This window comes from Halichoerus grypus, chromosome 5 (genome assembly GCF_964656455.1).
Source record: "Halichoerus grypus chromosome 5, mHalGry1.hap1.1, whole genome shotgun sequence".
Lineage (NCBI taxonomy): Eukaryota > Metazoa > Chordata > Mammalia > Carnivora > Phocidae > Halichoerus > Halichoerus grypus.
In genome coordinates, this window is record NC_135716.1 from 142,469,169 (window position 1) to 142,489,434 (window position 20,266).

The 20,266-nt window shown below is 43.6% G+C and overlaps 1 protein-coding gene across 9 annotated transcripts in view; it reads left to right on the forward strand.

The window, feature by feature from the left end:
- The window catches only part of DAB1 (DAB adaptor protein 1), a 1,108,242-nt gene that overhangs the window by 968,500 nt on the left and 119,476 nt on the right, over positions 1–20,266 (forward strand). For all 9 annotated transcript variants that reach the window (XM_078073084.1, XM_078073083.1, XM_078073085.1 and 6 more), the window contains one exon: positions 5,806–5,904. In XM_078073084.1, the coding sequence (XP_077929210.1) occupies positions 5,806–5,904 (99 nt within the window). The remainder of the gene's footprint in view (positions 1–5,805; positions 5,905–20,266) is intronic.

The following is a 20,266-nucleotide window of genomic DNA, read 5'->3' on the forward strand; positions in this document are numbered from 1 at the left end:
TTGCTGAGAAGAATGTTGACATTTCAGCTCCCAGTGGTTTTTCTTTAGGAAACAGAAACATAAATGATCGATTCTCCATTTGGCCACCTGCCCAGGAAAGAAAGAGGCAGAGAAGTACAAAATGCCTGTTAGCCTTGCAAAAGGGCCCACTTGTTCACATTAGGCCATATGAGAAATAAAAAGGAAATCTCCTTTCCTTTGTGAGGCTCTTTGAGGCTGGTACCTTTTCCTGTTTGAGAGAGTTTTCATTTGGGTTATAGAGATTTGAGAGGAGATTTCATATTCCGAGTATGAGCAGGCTGTCACCTGTCCTCCAGCAAAACACCATTATCATCCTGTTTTAATTTAGAGTCAACATAAGCATTTTCCCATATATCACCTCTTTTGATCTTGTGAGATAGATATTAGCCTCTCTGTTTTATAAATAAGAAATCTGAGGTTCATAGAAGTTAAAGGATTTGCCCCAGAACCTTCATTTAACCTGTTGTAAGCCCAGAATTTTAAACCTCAATCTCTGGATGCCCAGTGTTTGATAAGACACAGTTTAGTGCTTACTTATATTCTTTTTTGAATCTGCATTTAATTTATCTTGGTTCCCCAATGAGATTTTAAGCCCTTACCGGTAAGTTACTACCCAGTACCCACACATCATTGACTTACAAAGTAGTCAACTTTTAGAGACATTGGGCAAAATGTGGTGGTTGAAACTCTAGGAGGGGATGAGATCTCCCAGAGACAATGCCTGGAGGACTAACTACAGAGCTCTAAATATGTCAGCTGGGGTCCTCTAAGAAGTAGAGCCCACCCTGGCTAGGTCAGATGAGGACACTTTAATGAAAGAGCCACTTAGAAAGGGTAGGTAAGGTTAAGTAAGGGAGCAAGGGATGGTGAAGCTCCCAGGAACCTACAACAGTAGAAAGCAGCAACCACCCTAGGAGGAAATATACTTACTGAAGCCCATGGAGAGCAGGATTGAGGAGGAAGTTCCCTCCTTCACCAAGCAAAAATATAGACCCTGCCAGAGATGTAGCACAAAGAAGGAAAGAATGCGGATGGAATACCCTGACTTCTCTCTCCATCCACCCTCTGATCTCCTGCCTGTCTTGCCCAGAGGACCAGGGAATGCACTCCACAGGAACCAGGCTCTAGGCACAAAGCAGAATAGAGGAGAATATTTAAATTCTTTTTTTTTTTTTTTAACTGGGAAAAGTGAGATTTGGGGTGAGTTTTTTCCAAAGCTTGTATAGCTAATAAGTGGGATGGCTGAGATTGGAGACCAGCTTATTTTAATCATGGAACATTCTGGAATAGCATTGTAGGTTTTCAGCCATTCATGTCTGAGGCCTTTTGTGTTTTCCTACCTGCTTTACAGGATCCACCGAGATCACAGCCATCCCATTACATGCATGCACCATGCTGGGTGGGGTTTCTCAGAGCCCTTCCCTGTGCTTCCCCTTATCTCATCCTCAAGGGACCCCTGAGCTGGACAGGTCAGCCAGTTAATCCTGTCTGACCCTTTGTGTATCACTTCCTTCATGGAGATACCATCTGTGTGACTCCCTGAGGGATGCCTGTGTCCATCATTTCCCACGTGCCTGGCACATGGCATTGCTTCATGGTATGAATGTTAGTACGAGTAATAATGATAACTGTCATTCACCGAGCTCTCCCGACATGCAACACACTGTGCTAAGTGCTGTATGTGCGTAACTGTTTTCAATATCTGGTAAGAAATGTGATTATTTTTGTTAAAGTTCCCCTTCACTGTGGAGTCTCGGAGCTCATGGTTCCACCTGGCTGTTTGCAGAACAATTTTGACATATCTGTAGGATATCGTATAGTCTTCTTTTGTTTTCCCAAAAAAAAAAAGGTCTTAAGGAAGGTTGTAATAGAAGGAAGCCCAACATGGGAATCTGAAAGATCGCTGTTTGAATTTTCTGTCTTATTAGTTCCTTGAGGTTTCAGGAGGTCACTTCAGCCCCCGGCCTTATGTTTCCTTACATGTAAATTAAGGGAGATGATTTTCACTTTCCAGGACTATGGCCTGGGCTAAATTATATGATAGGGAAGAGAACCTGTAGCACGTAAGAGTAGGTCCCCAAGAAAATGCTTGACTGTACTTCCCAGATTTCCAACAGTGACTTGGTGAGGTGGCTAATGTGAGGCGCTGAGCCCCAAAGGGCACCTACCTCCACATCTTCTGACCCCCCCCAGTCCGAGCTGTCTCCTGGACCTCTGCTGGCTCTCCATCCCGGCAGTGAATAATCTTGTGGGGATATGAGACTGTGAGGCATGCTGTCTACTGGCAAACTTGCTTGGCCTTAGCGCAATTTTTCAGAGCTTGACTCAGGGTCCTGTCTCACAGGAGAAACATGCTTCATCAAATTGGAGTTTTATTTCCCCAAAGATAGCCCTGCACGGAGAGTCCCTCCCTCTTTCATTTGTCATGGAAAGCCACCACCAGCAGCCCCAAGCAGAAACACGCCTGGTATTGTGTGTGTGCTCTTTCCATTCTTTCCATCCTCTTTTGTGTACGGCTGCATTCTGCTATTAGAGGGGGCAGTAATTCAGAGAGCCAAGGACTGGGAGGACTGTTTTGGGGATGGAGACGTTGAAGTCTCTCCTTGATCAAAGGTGCAGCCCTCTCCCCACCAAGACTGTGATGTTCTCTCCTAAGAGGAGTTAAGAAGGAAGGGCTCTCGCCCCTTTGATACGGTCCCTCCAGTCTTTCCGTTTACAATGGAGCTACTTCCCGTTCTCTTTCTGTGTTATGTCTGGAGATCTGAAGTTGGAGGTTCAACTGCAGAGGTACCAGGCATCAGGTATTTTATTCCAAATCCAGCCAAGAACCCAGCATTCAAAGTGAAGTTTCCCAGGGTTCAAAGTCTGGCGGGCCCACTCCCAGAAGGAGGGCAAATCACTTCCCCTTTCAAGTGCCTGCTTGACGCTGGGCTCCATTCTTGATGCCGGGCACACAGAATGGATAAAACAGAGATCCGGGCACAAATGAGCTTTGGTTCTATTGGGCATAAGGCAGACAGTTGCCAAATGAACAAATAAATAGGTCAGATGGCAGTAAGGACCAGTGAGGAAAAGGGAAGAAAGGAGAAAGAGTGAGGTGCAAAGGGGGCGGGTGTTGGAGACAGTGTCCCCAATAGGATGGCATTAGAAATAAGAATTACCCCCGGGGGCTGCAAAAACATACTTTGGCCATTCTCCCCATGTTTCTTAGAATCACCCCTCAGTGAATTCACGGGAAAGCAAGCTGCACAGTGGGGACTCTAGAAACCTCCCAATAAGCAGGGCAGTTACAGGGACAGAGGACTTAGCTTTGGAGGGTGAGTCCTTCTCTTTAACTATTTAGAGGACAGGCATTGCAGGAGGGATCTCTGGTCACTGAGTGGCAGCCCTGAGGGGCTGAAAGAGCAACGCTGGGGAGGGTTACCCAGAGAGATTTTGGCTTGCTAGAAAGAAGCCACCATGTAAAGGATTAAGTGCTCCCTGCACCAGGAGTCTGGAGAGCTGAGTTGTAGGCTCAGCTTGCCACCAGCACCCTGGACCACCTCAGCACTGCCCACCCCCACCTCCCAGACATCATTTTCCTCATCTGTCAGCTGGAAACTTGCAAGATTTTCTCTAGCTCTGACATTCTGTATGTCTACAAGGGTGTAAGTGGCGCTCGAGAATGAATGGGTGACTCAGGAGGGAGTGAATTTCCTGCTAGTAGGTCCCCAAACAGGAACCAGAGCACAGACCTTTAGGGACAGTCATTCATTTACTAGAAGAAGTTAATTTTCATGATATCCCTGTAGTGTTCCAGGCACCGTACTAGGTACTTGACCTAAATTTTCATTTAATTCTCTCCCCCATGCAAGGATAGTGTTTACACTTGAGGAAGTGACAGAATTAAGTCATTTGCCCAAGATCACAGAGGGCCAGGAGCATAAGCCAGCCGCCCGGATTGCACAGAACATTTCCGGTACCCAAAGTGACGATAACCAAACAGCCTCTAGGGGATGCCTCATCCCTGTGCCTTCTGGACATCCCTGTTCCTAACACGGCTGGTTCTCTGGCACTGAGGTTGTGAACATGCTCTTCTGACAGATGAACAGATGACTTTTATCTCCCAGAAACATGATGTCATGATTATTTTTGACTTTTCTACTCCTAGAAGCCCAGAACTATAACTGCTGATAGTTGGGCTTGATTTTGCACACAGGACAGGCTGATAGCAACGAAGGGGCTGGAAGCTCTAAAACATGTAATGCAGAGATAGGAACACTCCCCCACCCCAAGTGTAAATCCCTTGGAATGTCCTCACCCTCTCAGTGGTACCCTCATATGAAGCCCATGCTTACCTGTCACTGGCCACCCCAGAAGCTAGTTTAAAAAGCAAGTGTCTTCGTTCTTAACTTGCATCATATCAACTTTGGGAGAGCTCTGGATAAAACATTCATCTCACAAGAATGACAGAGTGCCTTTTTCTTCCAGGGACTGTCCTGGGCACTGAGGATAGAGCAGTGAGCAGGATGACACCCATGCCTTTTGTGATGTTTTACCTTCTAACTGGCTCATATACATAGCTTTGGTTTATAAAAAGTTTGGAAAAGTGGGGAAACAGAGGCACTGATAAATAAATGGAATGCATTTGGTAGGTACCTTCCTACTGAAAAGGGTAAGGGAAATTAGAAAACGTGTGTAGTTAAAAACTGCAAACCGTGGAGTGCCTGGGTGGCTCAGTCTGTTGAGCATCTGCCTTCGGCTCAGGTCATGATCCCAGGGTCCTGGGATCGAGCCCCGCATCGGGCTTCCTGCTCAGCGGGGAGTCTGCTTCTCCCTCTGACCCTCTCCCCTCTCATGCTCTGTCTCTCTCTCTCTCTCTCAAATAAATAAATAAAATCTTTTTTAAAAACTGCAAACTATAAGCATGGAACTCTGATGATCGTATTTTTCCAGGCCAAAGGGAGACATGCAGTCTGGCAATGGTTTTTATTTTCTTTCTACTCTCTAAAATCGATTCCCATGAAAACTTTTTCCAGAAGTAAAGATAAAATCACATTTAGGAATATATTCTGTAACTCCTCTTTATTTAATAGATTGAAACCATATACAGTATGAAGCCCAGCAACATATTAATAAAAGGATCATATCATGTTTATCTTGGGGTCTTGATTTGTGAGCCAGATAGCTAGGCACAAAGGAGGCATTCTATAAATCTTGGGTAGTCATGTGAATCAGTGTTCAGGTATTTATACAGTGTTAGATATAATGGTAGGGTAACCATGACCCTAGAATATCAAGAAGAGGCAAGCATGTCAGGCAGGGAAGCATGGAAGGGGCAAAGGGAGAGCAGTGTGGATGATTGGTGGCATTGGTGGATGGTATCTGACATGCCTTTGGGACTGGAGGGAATCTTCAAATGAAAACACTCATTAGCAGATGTGCGGATACACAAGATGGGGTGCCCGCCTCCAATGGAATATTATTCTGCAGCAAAAAGGAAGGAAGTTCTGACGCATGCTACTACACAAAGGAAACTTGAAGACATTAACAAAGTGAAATAAGCCAGTTATAAAAAGGCAAATTCTGCACGATTCCACTTCTATGACCTATCTAGAGAAATGAAATTCAGAGAGACAGAAAGTGGAACGGTGGTGGTGAGGGCCTGCAGGGGGCAGGGGGGTGTGTGAGGAAGAGTGAGTGTTTAGTAAGTGCGGAGTTACTGTTTGGGAAGAGGAAAGTGGCGCTCGGGGGGGGCTTCAAATGAAAACACAGGAGTAAAAACCACGTCCTTCCTTTCAACAGGGCGTTGTTGCTGGTGCGCGTTCCAAAGGAGAACACAAACAGAAAATCTTTTTAACCATTTCCTTTGGAGGTATCAAAATCTTTGACGAGAAGACAGGGGTAAGTAAAAGAATCACATGGCATTGTGAAATTGAATCCATTGACAGATGTGCCCTTAAAAGCCTCTACTCTCTGGGCAGGAATATCAAACAAGCATAAAAACACATAAAGTAACTGACAAACTTGATCAACTGTGATCGTCCATCAAAGGCAGGCTCTTCCCTGACTTGGCCACAGTGTTTCTAACAGTGTGATTGTGATAAAAGTGTCACACAGGCCCAGGAATCTAACGGGAGATTGATGAGCTTTGAAGCGCGGTGGGTAATGTGACAGTTTAAGTTAAATTTCTTTGTGTGTTGGCAACTTTAATGACATGCATCCTAGAGGGAGACACATGAATGTCTTTTGACTTGGTCAAAGCCTCCAGACTCTCCGGAGTTTACCCTGTGCCACCTTGCAATTGCTGTAATCAAAAAGAATGGAGATTTCAACCTTAGAAAAATGTGTCACTGCATGACCAGGAAATGTCAGGGCTGATGTGTTTGTTGAACCCGCCAAGGAAGTGGATTGTGTTTTCATCAGCCCCCTAGCAGCAGTTAGCTCCAGCATTCATCCCTGGGGCTGTCCTGACATTGGTGGTCCTGTTAATTGATGATAAGAGAAAAACAGAAAAATGTTCTAGGCTCTATTTAGTCCAGAGAGCAAGAGTCAGATGGGTGTGGTTTTTTTCCTTTTATTCATTCAGTGTTTTACAGCTTATAAAACACCTTTACATATATCACCTCCTTTGCACTTCCCAACTTAATTTTCAAGCGTTGTAGACGCCAGACTCAACCAGCCAAGTTACTCAACCTTAGTCATTTTGCATTGTATTTTCTCCCCTTTGTTCTGACTCCTATTAGGATCCCATACGGGTAGGAGGATGATAATTTAACAATAAAAATGGGTTTTGAAGAAAAGGTATTTCTGAATAATTAGTAATAGGACAGGTATTTGTCTACCCAGATTCATAGCAGCATTATTCACAGGAGCCAAAAGGTGGAAGCCACCCAAGCGTCCATTAGCGGATGTGCGGATACACAAGATGGGGTGCCCGCCTCCAACGGAATATTATTCTGCAGCAAAAAGGCAGGAAGTTCTGACACATGCTACTACACAAAGGAAACTTGAAGACATTAACAAAGTGAAATAAGCCAGTTATAAAAAGGCAAATTCTGTACGATTCCACTTCTATGACCTATCTAGAGAAATGAAATTCAGAGAGACAGAAAGTGGAACGGTGGTGGTGAGGGCCTGCAGGGGGCAGGGGGGTGTGTGAGGAAGAGTGTGTTTAGTAAGTGCGGAGTTACTGTTTGGGAAGAGGAAAATGGCGCTCGTGATGGATGGCTGGGGGGGCTGCACAACGCTTGTCCATACACTTCACACCCCTGAACTGTATGCCAAGAAATACTTAGAATGATAAATTTTTAGTTACGTGAAGTTTACCACCATAAAGAAGAACTAGTGATAATAATTTCCGTTCCTGGGGTACTACTGTACACTACGCGCATATTAATCACGTGACATACATGATTCAGTTTTGCCCTCACGGCAGGCTTACGGGAAAATAACAACTTCATCAGGCACATAATACGTGCCAGGCATTGTTGTGAACCCTTTGCAAGTACCAACTCTGTTAATCCTCACGACAGCCCTGTGAGGTAGATGGCAGTATCCTCTCCATTTTATAGCTGGAGATATTGAGGAGAGAAACGTAGATGTAATTTATTGAAAGTAAGCGGTGGTTGGAGACAGGATTAGAATCCAGGTTGGTCTGGCTTGTGAGTCTTCTCACTTAAGCTTGCTGCCTGTTATTTCTCAGAATAAGTGACTTTGCAAAGGTTACCCAGCAAGTAGGAGGCAAAACTGGGATTTGGCCTCCCGTTGGCCCGAATATCAGGGCAGTTGAGCTCTCTGTCATTGAGAAAGGTCAGCCTACCTGGGGATGCCTTGGGAAAAGGGAGTTTAGAATGAGGGCACAAGCTCAGGGAGTAAAGGAGCTTGAATGCAACAAGATTAAGAGCCTAATGAAAGTCTCTCCTGCCTTAATAAAAATACAGTTTCTGAAGCCAGGGAAGTTTTTCCTTCTCCTGGGTAGACTACTGTTTGGAGACTTGTGCTCAGTCTTAAACCTCACACTTGAAAAAGGACACAGGGAAATCAAAGAGTGTCCTGATGAGGGGGGCTATGACAGTTGGAGGACTAGAAATTATCTTGAACCAAGACTTGTCAACACAGGTGTAGCCTCCTAGGCTCCTAGGTACACACAAGAGGCGGAGAGCTGTGGGCTTGTAGAAACTGTTAGGATGTCATTGATCCCCTTACCATCTTTACTGGAGGGAACCAAGTAATGTGGACCAAGCCTAACCAAGAGATTTATATGCCCGAATACTACATCATCATCTCTATTGTCTGCCTGCCACCATGACAGCTGATATAACCAAAGGGACAGGAGTGAGGTAGAGTGTCAGATACCTTATCTTGTCCTGGGGCCATGTTTTTGGGCATTGCTGTTCCATTAGGTAACCCATCATCAGATAAGCTGTGCCCAGATCATGAAAATCCCAATCACTAAATTTTAACTCATAAGGAGAGATAGTTTGTATTCTTGACCTAGATCTAAATCCTCAGTCAAGGGTGGCTGACCTGGCCCAAAAGAAAGATACCACCAAACTCTCTAATGCTATTTTTGATTCTTCAGCTGGACAAAAAAGAGAACAACAGTAAAATCATTGTTTCAGCTCAAAACCATTTGACTTTGTGGGAAAAATGTCCGCTCCCTGGTGGAGGATCAGGGAGAAGGCAGAGTGGGATGTTTTCTGTTTGGCTTATTTCACTCCAGTTATGTTTGATTCACATTAGGCCCCGGTAGCATCTGGCTTCTGCAACCTGAGCTTGTTAGTATGTCTCAACACAAGTCTATGGAAAGCTAGTAGAAGGGATTGAATGTTTTAAAGCCCGAAGCAGAGACAACAGAGAGCAGGACAGCCCCTACTAATAGTGGTCATCTCTCCAAAGAGTTGTGTAGTAGCAGAAGGAGCTGACTTGTTCTGTATGACCCAACAAATAGAACCAAGATCAGGTAATAGGAGATTCTTTGAAGCAGTGTTGGTTTATGAGGAGGAGGAATTTTCTACCAGTTAGATGGACCACCTTCTTTTTTTTTTTTTTTTAAAGATTTTATTTATTTATTTGACAGAGAGAGAGAGAGACAGTGAGAGAGAGAACACAAGCAGGGGGAGTGGGAGAGGGAGAAGCAGGCTTCCCGCCGAGCAGGGAGCCCGATGCGGGGCTCGATCCCAGGACTCTGGGATCATGACCTGAGCCGAAGGCAGACGCTTAACGACTGAGCCACCCAGGCGCCCCAGATGGACCACCTTCTGTGCTAGCAAGTTCCCCATCACTTAGGAGTATTCAAGCAAAACCTTACGATGGGAAAATTGTGGAAGGGAGCCAAGTAGAGAATGAAGTATTAAACAAAGTCACGTCGAAGTTGAATCCTGAGACTAGTTTTAAAATTCTGTTTCTTCCTTAAAGTCATCCCTGTTGATGTGATTTATCTTCAGACAAATGGAGGTTTTTCAAACTCCATTGGAGATTATGAGCAACAACAGTTTACTAAACCTTTGTTGTTGCCCAGCAGGGGACCAACTGAATTGTGCCGGATAAGAGTTTAAGTGAAGTATTTTGTCCTACATATCAACAAAATGGAAAACTAGGTTTTGTCATTTGGAATGACAAATTTTTGTTGTTTATCATATCTAAAGTATTCTCAAGCTTGACTGCATTTTTGTTCAAACCAAAAAAAGAAACATTTGCAGAACGTGACAATAGCTAGAATTTTAAAATCCAAAAGCTGTCAAAAATGTTTTGATCCCAATTAAAGAGACCCTTTGCAGCAATTTACACCTTGTCTTGAATTTCAAAGGGTTCTTGATCCCAATCCTTACATGAGTAAATTCTGTTTTATTATTAGCATGTTGCAGGGAATAAATCAATATTGAAAAGCTGTTCATATTTTCAGACAGCTAGGTATTGATAATGTGTCAAAGGGATCAGTGAGAATGCAAAAAATGTCATATATAAACTCATTGTTATTGGTAATAGTAGGAGCTGTAGCAAATCAGGAGCAGATGTGGTTTCATATCCATGTTGCTAGGTCCTTAAATCAGACCTGTGGGTACTAAGGCAGGAGTGAAGTCGTCATCTTCATTTTGCGGATAAAGAAACTGAGATTTTGGGAGTGTCTTTGACTTGGCTGTAGACTCAGAACAAACCTTCCAATTTCAAATCTTCTGTCTTTCCAGGGAAACTCATTGATTTCTCTTGATTTGCAGTTTTATTCCATAGAATTGCTATAATTTTGTGCCATAAAAAAATCATAAATATTGCAGGACCCTGACAATAAGTCTGTTTCTCAAGACAGAGGGCAGTAGTCTGCATCAACTTTTCAAGATGATGTAATATCTTGTTGCCATAATCACATGTAAATTTTGCTTGTTCGTTTGGTTTAGCCAACTCTGATTTGGTAGTACTATATATACCATCTGAAGTGCATTACAACAATGCTGTGAAGTCGGTGCTATTGTTATCACCATTTTACAGTTGAGAAAACTGAAATCCAGATTAAGTCCCACAGTAAATTAAGTAGCAAGAGCTGAGATTCAGCCCCAGGCAGTCTGATCCAGAAGCCTTGATGCTAGTAAGATAGCACTAATAATAACATACCTGCCTTGGTCTGTTTGGGCTGCTCTAACAAAAATACCATAAAGGAGGTGCCTTATAAATAACAAACATTTCTTTCTCACAGTTCTGGAGGTGGGGAGTCGGATATCATGGCCCCAGCAAATTCATTGTCTGGGAGGAGAACCCACTTCCTCTTAGCTGGTGCCTTTTTGCTGCTTTCTAGAGCCTCTATTATTAAGACACTAATCCTATCCCAAAGGCTCCACTCTCATGATCTGATTCCTTCCCAAAGGCCCCACCTCCTAATACCATCCCCTTAAGGGCTAGAATTTCAACATATGAATTTGGAAGGGGGAGGACATAAACATTCAGACCATAGCAATACCAAATTTTATAAATGATGTGCTTTTATATATATTAGAGCAGATTCAGTATTCTCTCTGTTTTATTGTCACCATTATTCATTTTCACGCTGATGACCTTTCCTGAGGGAAGGTACAAGGAGTCGAGTTACCACTAGAACTTTCTTGTGGATGGAATATTGGCCACGTAACCCGTATGTGGTTGGGCAAGAGCAGATCGGACGCCTCTTCTGTGCCACGTGATGCTCCATTTCCTGGGGATTCAAAGATGAATGAGACGTGGTCTTGCCCCAAGCTGTTCACAGTCTGGTTTTACCAGACTCACAAAGCGAGCTGACAGTTGCTAAGATCCAGGTGTGAATGGAGTTGTCAGGACTTAGGGGATCAAGACCAAGCTTTGGCTAGAATATTCAGGAAGTTTTCACAGAAAAGGGCACACTGACATGGCAGTGGAGGAGTGAGCTAGAGAGGACCAGGTAAGTAAGACCAGAAAGAAAAAGCAATATTTCCAAATGCACAGAGGTCTTAAAGAGAAAGATACGTGTATTCATTCTTCTCTGCAGAAAATATTTATTGAGCACTTCTATAAACAGATGAGCAAAGCCATATCTTTTTGTTCATCACTGTTGTCTATCCAGTTAGCACAATGACTCCTGGTCATAGTAGGTGCTCAGTAATACTGCACAAAAACATAGTAGGTGCTCAGTAATACTGCACAAAAAATAAATTGACTTAGTGATTAAGAATCAGCAGATGTACGCAGAATTACTAGGGCATAGCACGGGAGTGGTGGAGAGCGACCCAGAATTGAATACTGTCTCTCATCATAGAGGTCTAATGATGTTTTAAATGCAATGGTTGCACTTAAATCTCAGGGCTGATTTAATAATGTACTCTTTGGTGAAAACCAGATGTCACTTTACTTGTATCTCAACAAAAACAGGACTGTTCTTCCTTCGGTTTGAACTGGATGTTTTGAGTGGGGCTTGGGGAGAGCAGTTCAGGAAGAGGAAGGAATGTGGGCCTGGGGAGGGAGACAGGGAAGAAGAAGAAGGCGCCGTAGAGCAGAGTGCTGGGACCTGGGAGTCTATGGGACATCCCTGTTGTGTTGGGAGCCACTGAAACACTACACAGAATTTTCCCAAGACTACTTATGAACTAGCCTGTAGGCAGGACGGTATGGTTTCCAGGATGCTCTTGTGTGGCCACTCAGCAGTTCTGGAGGGTTTTATTGCTGCCTTTTACAGATGAGTCTACTAAAGGTACAGGGAGGGTGAGTGGCTTGCCCAAGGCTATTATGTGTAGGAATTGAATTCAGATTCACACTTTATAGCACCCGAGCTTGATTCTTCACTTCACTGATTCTTTCCCTATACTGGGTGTTTTGGAACTTTATGTCGGCATTAAGTGGTTACAGCTTTTGGGGGAGAGGGTCCTAACGCAGGAATTTATTAGGGGCCAAGGATGCTAGACATTCTACGGAGTATAGGATGGTCACACACAACAAAAGTGTTTCCTGTGCTACACGACTTTCAAATGTCTTACTAGATATTCACGTAGATAGAAAAATCTATTTATAATGAACTGAATCTAAAACCTAACTCTGCATATAAGCAATGTATATCGATAATACTGAGTTTTCCAGAAATGCAACTGAACTATAAGAAAGGAGTACTTTGTTTTGTTGGATCCCCATCAAGAGCTGTTCATCACTTTGGAAGACCATACCACGTGATGCTCTTCATATTTGAGTTACCAGCATGGCGCTGGTGTACCGGTTTCATGGTACCTGTCATACTCACTATAACTCTACTCATTTGGCCCATCCATAAAAATGTCAGATATAGGGAAAAAAGCATCTGCAAGGTTGGATTGAACACTTCTTAAACCCCAATTTATTCATTATAAGAACATGTAAACATATAGCCATGTCCTTAGGTTCTTCAGTTGTAGTTGTGACTAAGCGTTTATACATAGACATTCACGTTTTTCATCCGAAATCATCTTTTATTTCTTTATGTTATAATTAGGACATTTTGGTGTGCTTGAACTTTATGTGTGTAGGTGGATGATATAATCATTTGCAGGCAATAAAGGAAGAATTACAAGATATTTGTTATAAAAAGAAGGTGTTTGGTCAGAAAAGATTAAGAACCCCTGTCTAGACCAGGGCACCATTTTCATTGGTTCATTCATTCATTCATTTATTCATTCATTCCACAAGTGCTTATTAAGTGAAAGGGGCATTCTACTTGGTGGATAGAGATGAACCAGCCTTTCCTTTGAGGAACTTAGGGTGTTGGAGGTAAGACAGACATAAATAACTAAAAGCTCAAGGCAAGAATAATTAATATAATAAGAGAAAGATGAAAATTATCACGAGAGTTTAAAAGAAAAAATGATTTCTTCCATCTGAAAAAATATGGAATGATTTAGGAAGAAAGGGCAAAATCTTGAAAAGTGGACAAGATTTGACATTGGGGGTATTAGAAAACCAGTGTCCAGGCAAAGGGAATTATAGGGAGTGTTTACTAAGCCTGTGTAGTGGGAAAATCATGAAGGAAGGCAGGCATGGGGAAGAGTGAGATGTCTATTCTTCTGGATCTAAGGATGAGTAATTGCTATCAGTGAAAGAGAAAACTGAGAAGGTAGGCAGGGGCCAGATTGTAAGGCCTGGAATGTCAGACCAAAGGGTTTTGGTTGAACCATGCACATTATAGCTCAGATACTATTCAGGGTACAGAGAAGTAGGTACAGGGATTATAAGGCCACCCTTAGTTCTTAAGATGCCTTTGTGCAAATCAGGAACGGGTCCCTTTCTTTAAGACTCATTGCCATTTGCTGGGAAATTATTGCAATAACTATATATATTTTTGATGACTATAGTGTGTCTCATTCCCCTGGAAGCTGTGCAGTACACACCCTGCCCAACTGGATGTGGCAGATCTGGGAGTATTATCAATGGATGAGCAGAATGCTGGGGCAACCACATCTTGCCATTTCCTGTGCAAACCATGCAGTGCCCAGCTTTTGTGATTTTTCTCAAGGCAGCCCCTCCACTCTGAATGTCCTTTGCTCTGTTTCAGACAGTAAATACCTCATTTTTCAGGGGCTTGTAATGTCCACAGTAATACCAACAGCAGTACAACACACTTAAATTTATCAAGACCTTTCTCTTGGCAAAGTGCATCCTTCAACCAAGTGCTTTACTTGCTTTACTTGCTTTACCAATTTCCTCCTGCATGCAGGATTCCTGTCGACTCTGTCAGAATCCACAGCCCACACTCCTTGCCAGTCTGATAAAGGCACCAGAGAGTGGATGGAGTGGAAGGAACACGGATTCGAGATCCAGACCATCTTGGATCTACTCTTGACCATTTGTGTGATCGTAAAGCAATTTTTCTTAGTGACCTTGTGCCTCTTTTACTCATCTGTAAATGGGAATAATAAAAATACCTATGTCTTAGGGTTGGTGCAAGATTAAATGAGGATTTACTTTAATCCCTTAAGACTTAGAATAGTGCCTGGTATATACAAAGCTCTAGATGTTAAATAATAATATATCATTACCTATGTTGTCCCTTCTTTGGTACAGACCTTCTTATGTCCTCTTAGCAGAATGCAGAAATCCTTTTGTAATGCTCCTACAGCATCCTCTGCTCTCCTTTATCATAGCAGACCATCATGCTCCCATCAGAAGACACACTCCATGAGGTGCCTATCTGCAGGGTCTCGCATAGGCCCTGGCATGTGACAGAAATGCTAGTTGGACACTGAAGGAAGGAGGGAAGGCAGTCAGGGAAGGGTAGAACAAAAGAGAAGGAAGGAAGATACCAGGAAATAATGAATTAGTCAACTTACAATGAAATGCTAATTATCTGGGCCAGATCTTGGAGCCAGAGATGCTCATTTTGCCATGTAAACAGTAAGTCCGGGAAAGAACAATGCAGCTGGTTCAGAGTTAACCCAGTCCTAGGATATCCTGGATGGAAGGTGCCTTGTGCAGTGACTAACCTACTCATATTTAAGTGAAGAAACCTAGAACCTTAAAGAGAAGTGATGCCTGACCTCTCCCAGCAAATCACATGCAAGGCGCTCAGGATTGAACACCCCTTGGGGCTCCCAAGAGTCACTCTCTGATGCTCACAAAACAGGAAATAGGAAGTGTCCTCTTCCCTCCGCTTCCTTATTTCGCCTTTCTCTCCTCTTACAGTCTGTTCTCTCTATACCATCTCCATGCTCTCTGCTCCCTCGCCTCAGCGTTCAGGCTCCAGGTGCCTGACAGCAGCTCCAGATCCATTTTCATATCAAAGAGACTGAACATCTAAGGGGGAAAAATTGGGTCTCTGTATGTTCAGCGTCTTGTTGGATGATATTGGATTTTAATTTATCACAATAAAGAATCAATTTATAGCTCAAAACCAACATATTTTTAGAAATTGATTCTCTCAGGAAGTTGCCTCTGGAAGATCATTTTGACAGGGTGTAATTCATGACCGGGGGTGAGGGGGGGAGGATGTCCCTATTACCCTGGAAAGTGAGACCATGAATGTTTTCAAGCAGATCTGGTAAATTCAGAAATGTAATATCTTTCCCTTAATGAATCATTTTTATCAATTTTGGTCTTCAAGGAGGTAAAGAGGTAGCATTTTCTTTGCTAGCTGCTTTGACATACTTGGTCTCTTTTCTTTCAATCCCCTAAGGACTCAACTAAGGAAGTAGGATTACTCCCATTAAACAGATGAGGAACCTGAGACCCAGAGAAGTGAAGGCACTTGCACAAGGCCAAATATCCGACCTTGTGCAGAGCTGGGAACTGCCCCCCGCATGGCACGGTGGCCAGGCCCACGTTCTTTCCAGTTCCTCTTGGTGGTATCTCTCCCCTTCAAGGGTAAAGTGGACGTTCTTTGCTCTCCAGCGGGGAAGTCAAACTGTGTTTAGGGTTGTCATCATGCAGACTGGCCCTGTGACTGGAGGCTTATCAGCTACACTTCGGGCTTCTGAAGGGGTGCGTGAGCCACTGGTCTCGAAGCTGCAGAGCCTAAATATGCAGGCTGACCTTGGGTATGGCTCATCTGCTTGCTCCCTGGGACCCCGTTTCCTCAGCTGGTAGTCATTCCACAGATTTTTTTTAATTAAAGGTCCAGATAGTAAAGATGGTGGGCCAGTATGGGCTCTGGCAACTCTTTCATTTTGCCATGGTACTGTGAAAACCACCTCACACGATATGTAAACAAATGAGTTTGGCTGAGTTCCAATAAAACTTTATTTGTCAAAATAAGTATCTAGTTCATGAGCCGTACTTTGCTGGCTCTGTTCTGGATGATTATTAAGGAGTATTCTCACTTTCTCCTTCTGGCGCTCTGATGAGCCCAATGGGAGAGCAGGTTGAGCACCAGCTAAACATCTCCAGTTCTTCCTCTCTCGGCCCTTTGTTTACTGCTCATTCATGGCTGACTTAGGATGGATGCAGAAGTGGGTTTTTTTTTTTTTTTTATAAACTTTGAAGATAAATATTCAGCTCTGAGGAATTATATTCCTTATTGCTACCATTTGTTGAGCACTAATTGCCAGACACTGTGCGAAGTGCTTCCCATATATTTTTCTCATTGAATTCTTGCTGTCCATCTGTTAGTTATAGAGTATTATCCGCACTTTACAGATAAGGTGATGAGGATTCGGGGAGGTTAGGTCACTTCACCAGGACTACTCTTTAAGTATTCGTCCATTTCTTCATTCAGCCACTATTCATTGAGTACCTACTATGTGCCGAGGAGTATTCTCAGGGATGTGCATACATGGGTGAATGAAAAGAAGATCCCTACCTCGTAGAGTTTACCTTCTAATGTGGGGAGACAGAGAAAAAAAGACACACATAAATCCTATACTCTGTTAGAGGGTAGTCAGTGCTATGGAAAAGGAAAAAGTAAAGCAAGGTCAGGGCATTTCTCCACTGTACTTCCTTTGTCTTTGCAAAGGGGCCTGTGACATATGTGCATTGTAAATCACAAATATTAACGTGCTCTGGGAGCTTCCAGCTGAGTAATGGAGAAAGACACTTCTGGAAATTCTCATTCAAATTCCAGAGGCCGTTAGACTTGATAAATCAGAGCTGTCCGTTTGGGTGTTTCCACTTTTATTTAGATGGCTGATGGCTTTCTGCGGGGTCTGCTGTTGATATCCTCACGCGTTGCTTTTAAATTTTAATTTCAAACACATTTCCGTGACTCTGCCATGGTTATTTAATAGTTACTTCTACTTTTACAAGGACACTCCTTACCAGAGCCTTTTGTATTGAAATGGTGATGCTACCAGTAGGCGTAGCACTGGTATGATGGTTCTTCTGTCCTTCTCAGTGGCGGCCTGATGTGGAGCAGCACCGATAGTTCTGGGTACAGTAAAGGAATGTGTGTCCTAGAAAGTGAGAGATTGGGTCAAGGTGAGAGCCTGGTCAAATCCCCTCTCGGGGGAAAGGTGCTGGGGAGAACGTGTGGGCTAGATGACCAGTGGCACTGAAGGAACTCGGGCTCTGCTGGGAAGGCCTGGATTTGGACGGTCACTCGGTTAGAGAAGCGCAGGTTGAATTGTAACCGCAGAATCAACAGCAGCAACAATGGTGATCCAAAGAAGGCTAACACTGTCGTTCCGGATGTTATTGTAGGTGCTTTATATACATCTCACTTCATACCTTTATAAAGCAGGGACTCTCTTAGTAGCTCAGTGTTCTCCTTTGGAGTCTGAAAGCAGTCATTAACTAGCCGCTCTCTTGGTAGCCAGCCTGCAAAATGGAGTTATTACCTCTTGTTTGTAAAAGGTAACACAGAGGTTCAGAAAGGTGCAGCGTGTTGCCACGGTGTCTCTCTCAGATAGTGAAAGGTGCCCTATGCAAAACGTTATGTAACACCACCCCAGGTTGTTGGCCAAACTAAGGAAACTGGTGTGTGAGTGTGAACAGTCTCCCATGGATGGCTAGCTGATACCTGAACAAAGCGCGTCAGTGTTCAGTGATGTGTGCGTGTGTGCGTGTAGCCTTAATGAGGTAGATCTAACGTCCTCACATTTTTATATCTTATAGTCACTGTTTTCTTGTACCTTTTCCTACTTTTCTATGGACTAGGAGTAACCAGGCTAAGCTGGGAAGGCCTCTGCGTTCCCTGATTACTTGCAGATATGAGAAGTGGGGAGAATTTTAAATGAAGAAACAAACAAAAACGCTAAACTGTGAGTCATTTGAAGGCAGGGTCCATGATTTGGCCATTCTTGTATCTCCTACCTCGTGGTACGTAGTAAGCTCCCAGTAGATATTTACGGAATTGCACTAAATTCCCCATTGTTAAGTCAGACAGCCTGTGATTCACCTGCTTGTTTAGCTGTGTTCGTCTAAAACCGTTGGCCATTGTGGGTGGCCTCTAAATTCTATCAACAGTTACCTAGCTGAGACAGAAAATGGGAGCCCCGTCCGCTCTGGTGGTGGGCTTCAGTGATAGAACACATTTCACTCAAGCCATGTCTGTCCTTCCTAGGGCTCCTCAAATTTCTAGATGAATAGGAGATTACATAAAAAAGTTGCATGTAAGGTATTAAATCTCACCTTCTGACCTTAATGCGTAGGTGCCTTGTTTCCCCGCATTTTTCTTTCTCTTTCCCCTGATCTAATATACCTTTATCTTGCTCATTCCTGTTCTCCAGTGCTCATATGCATGTAAATAAGTCACTTTTGTTCTACTGCCATATACATTTTCCAAGGACATTATCAAGTACCAACACTGTAGAAGATACAAAGTATAACCTGCTATAAAAGAAGTAAAATACACCTAGGGGGAAGGAAAGGAACAAACATTTATTGAGCACCTACTGTGTGTCTAGCCCTCCACTAATATTATAATACAGGTTCCTGGAGGACAGCGACTCTTGCCTTCTTCTACCCATCCTATGTCCTGCCAGAGCAGGGAGGCCTCCCCAAGGGAGGCAGTCCCTTCAAGGACCTGTGGGGTCTGCACCTCAGAACTTTGATGCCAGGCACCCTGGGTCTTGGAGCACACGCAAGTGCATTTTGCTCAAAGGATGAGAGAGAGAAGGTTAGCCTAACAGAGGTGGGAGGGGATGAGGGAGTGCTGTGAGGGAATCTACTGTGCTGGGTGATTTACACCCACTGTCTCATCCTTCCTCACATTCACGCCATGTTACTAACCCCATTCTGCTGGCTGCAGCCGTGAACACTGGGGGTGGGGAAGGACACAGGTGCTCTAGGCACCGAGGACAGAGGCCTGTGACTTCACAGGTGTGACTTGAGCCCGCGGCCTCACGGTCTTTCTGATGACCCCACATCAGACCCGGCATGCAGCCATTTCTGCCATAGGCAGCTCCGGCACTCTGGCTCCAGCCCAACGTTGTCCTGGGATCCCGCCGGCGCTCAGCCTCCTCCGGCTGCCTCAGTCACATAGCTCAGGGATTCGCCTGCCGGAACGGATTTGACTTTCTTAGACTATTTGGAAAATCAGGAGGTTGCGGATCTGCAAGAAATTACCAGGGAAGCATGGCCTCGATATTTAAATACAAAATGCCTGCACCTCTGGAGATGGAGGTCTGAGTTTTTCATGATGTCTAAGAGATGCACAGACTATTTTGGAATGATATATTTAAAACAATTTGAAGCTACAGATGGCACTGGCAATTGTCTAAACTCAAGACATGCACAGCCGCACCTGGGGAGGGAAGGTACTTCATGTTCTCCATAAATGGGTCCGAGGAGAGTGTCTGAGACTCGGAGGTGTGCAGATGCATCACCTGGTGACCGTGAAGTCTGATACATTTCACCCACGTGCACGGATGCACAAAGTCACACCCGATAGTTGGCAGGGCCTGGTCCTTACTTGCATCTAATGCCTCTTCTACTTACAAAAACATATATTTATATATTTATTGTAGAAAATTTAAGAAACATAGAAAAGCTGCAGAGAAGAAAATAGAAATTATCTGTAGCGCCACCACTTAGAAACAAACCCAGGCAAGATTTTGGTGTCTGTACTGCCAGTCTTCTTTACGCAAATACGACTTATTTTTTCAAAACCAAAATTATCCTGTACATGCTGCTTTTTTGTAACCTCCGTTTTTGCTTCTCTACATCTTCTCTTTCATTAAATATTTCTCTAACATTCTCAGTCACTGGAAAGCATTCTAGCATATGTGTGCAACATAATTTAATAAGCACCATCTTGTTAGTATCCGCATCTTTGGGTTTGTCTTTTTATATACATCTGTGATGATTTCCTTTAGTTAAATATCAGAATCACAGGTTCAACATGTATGTATATTTTTAAAGCTTTGATTTTTTT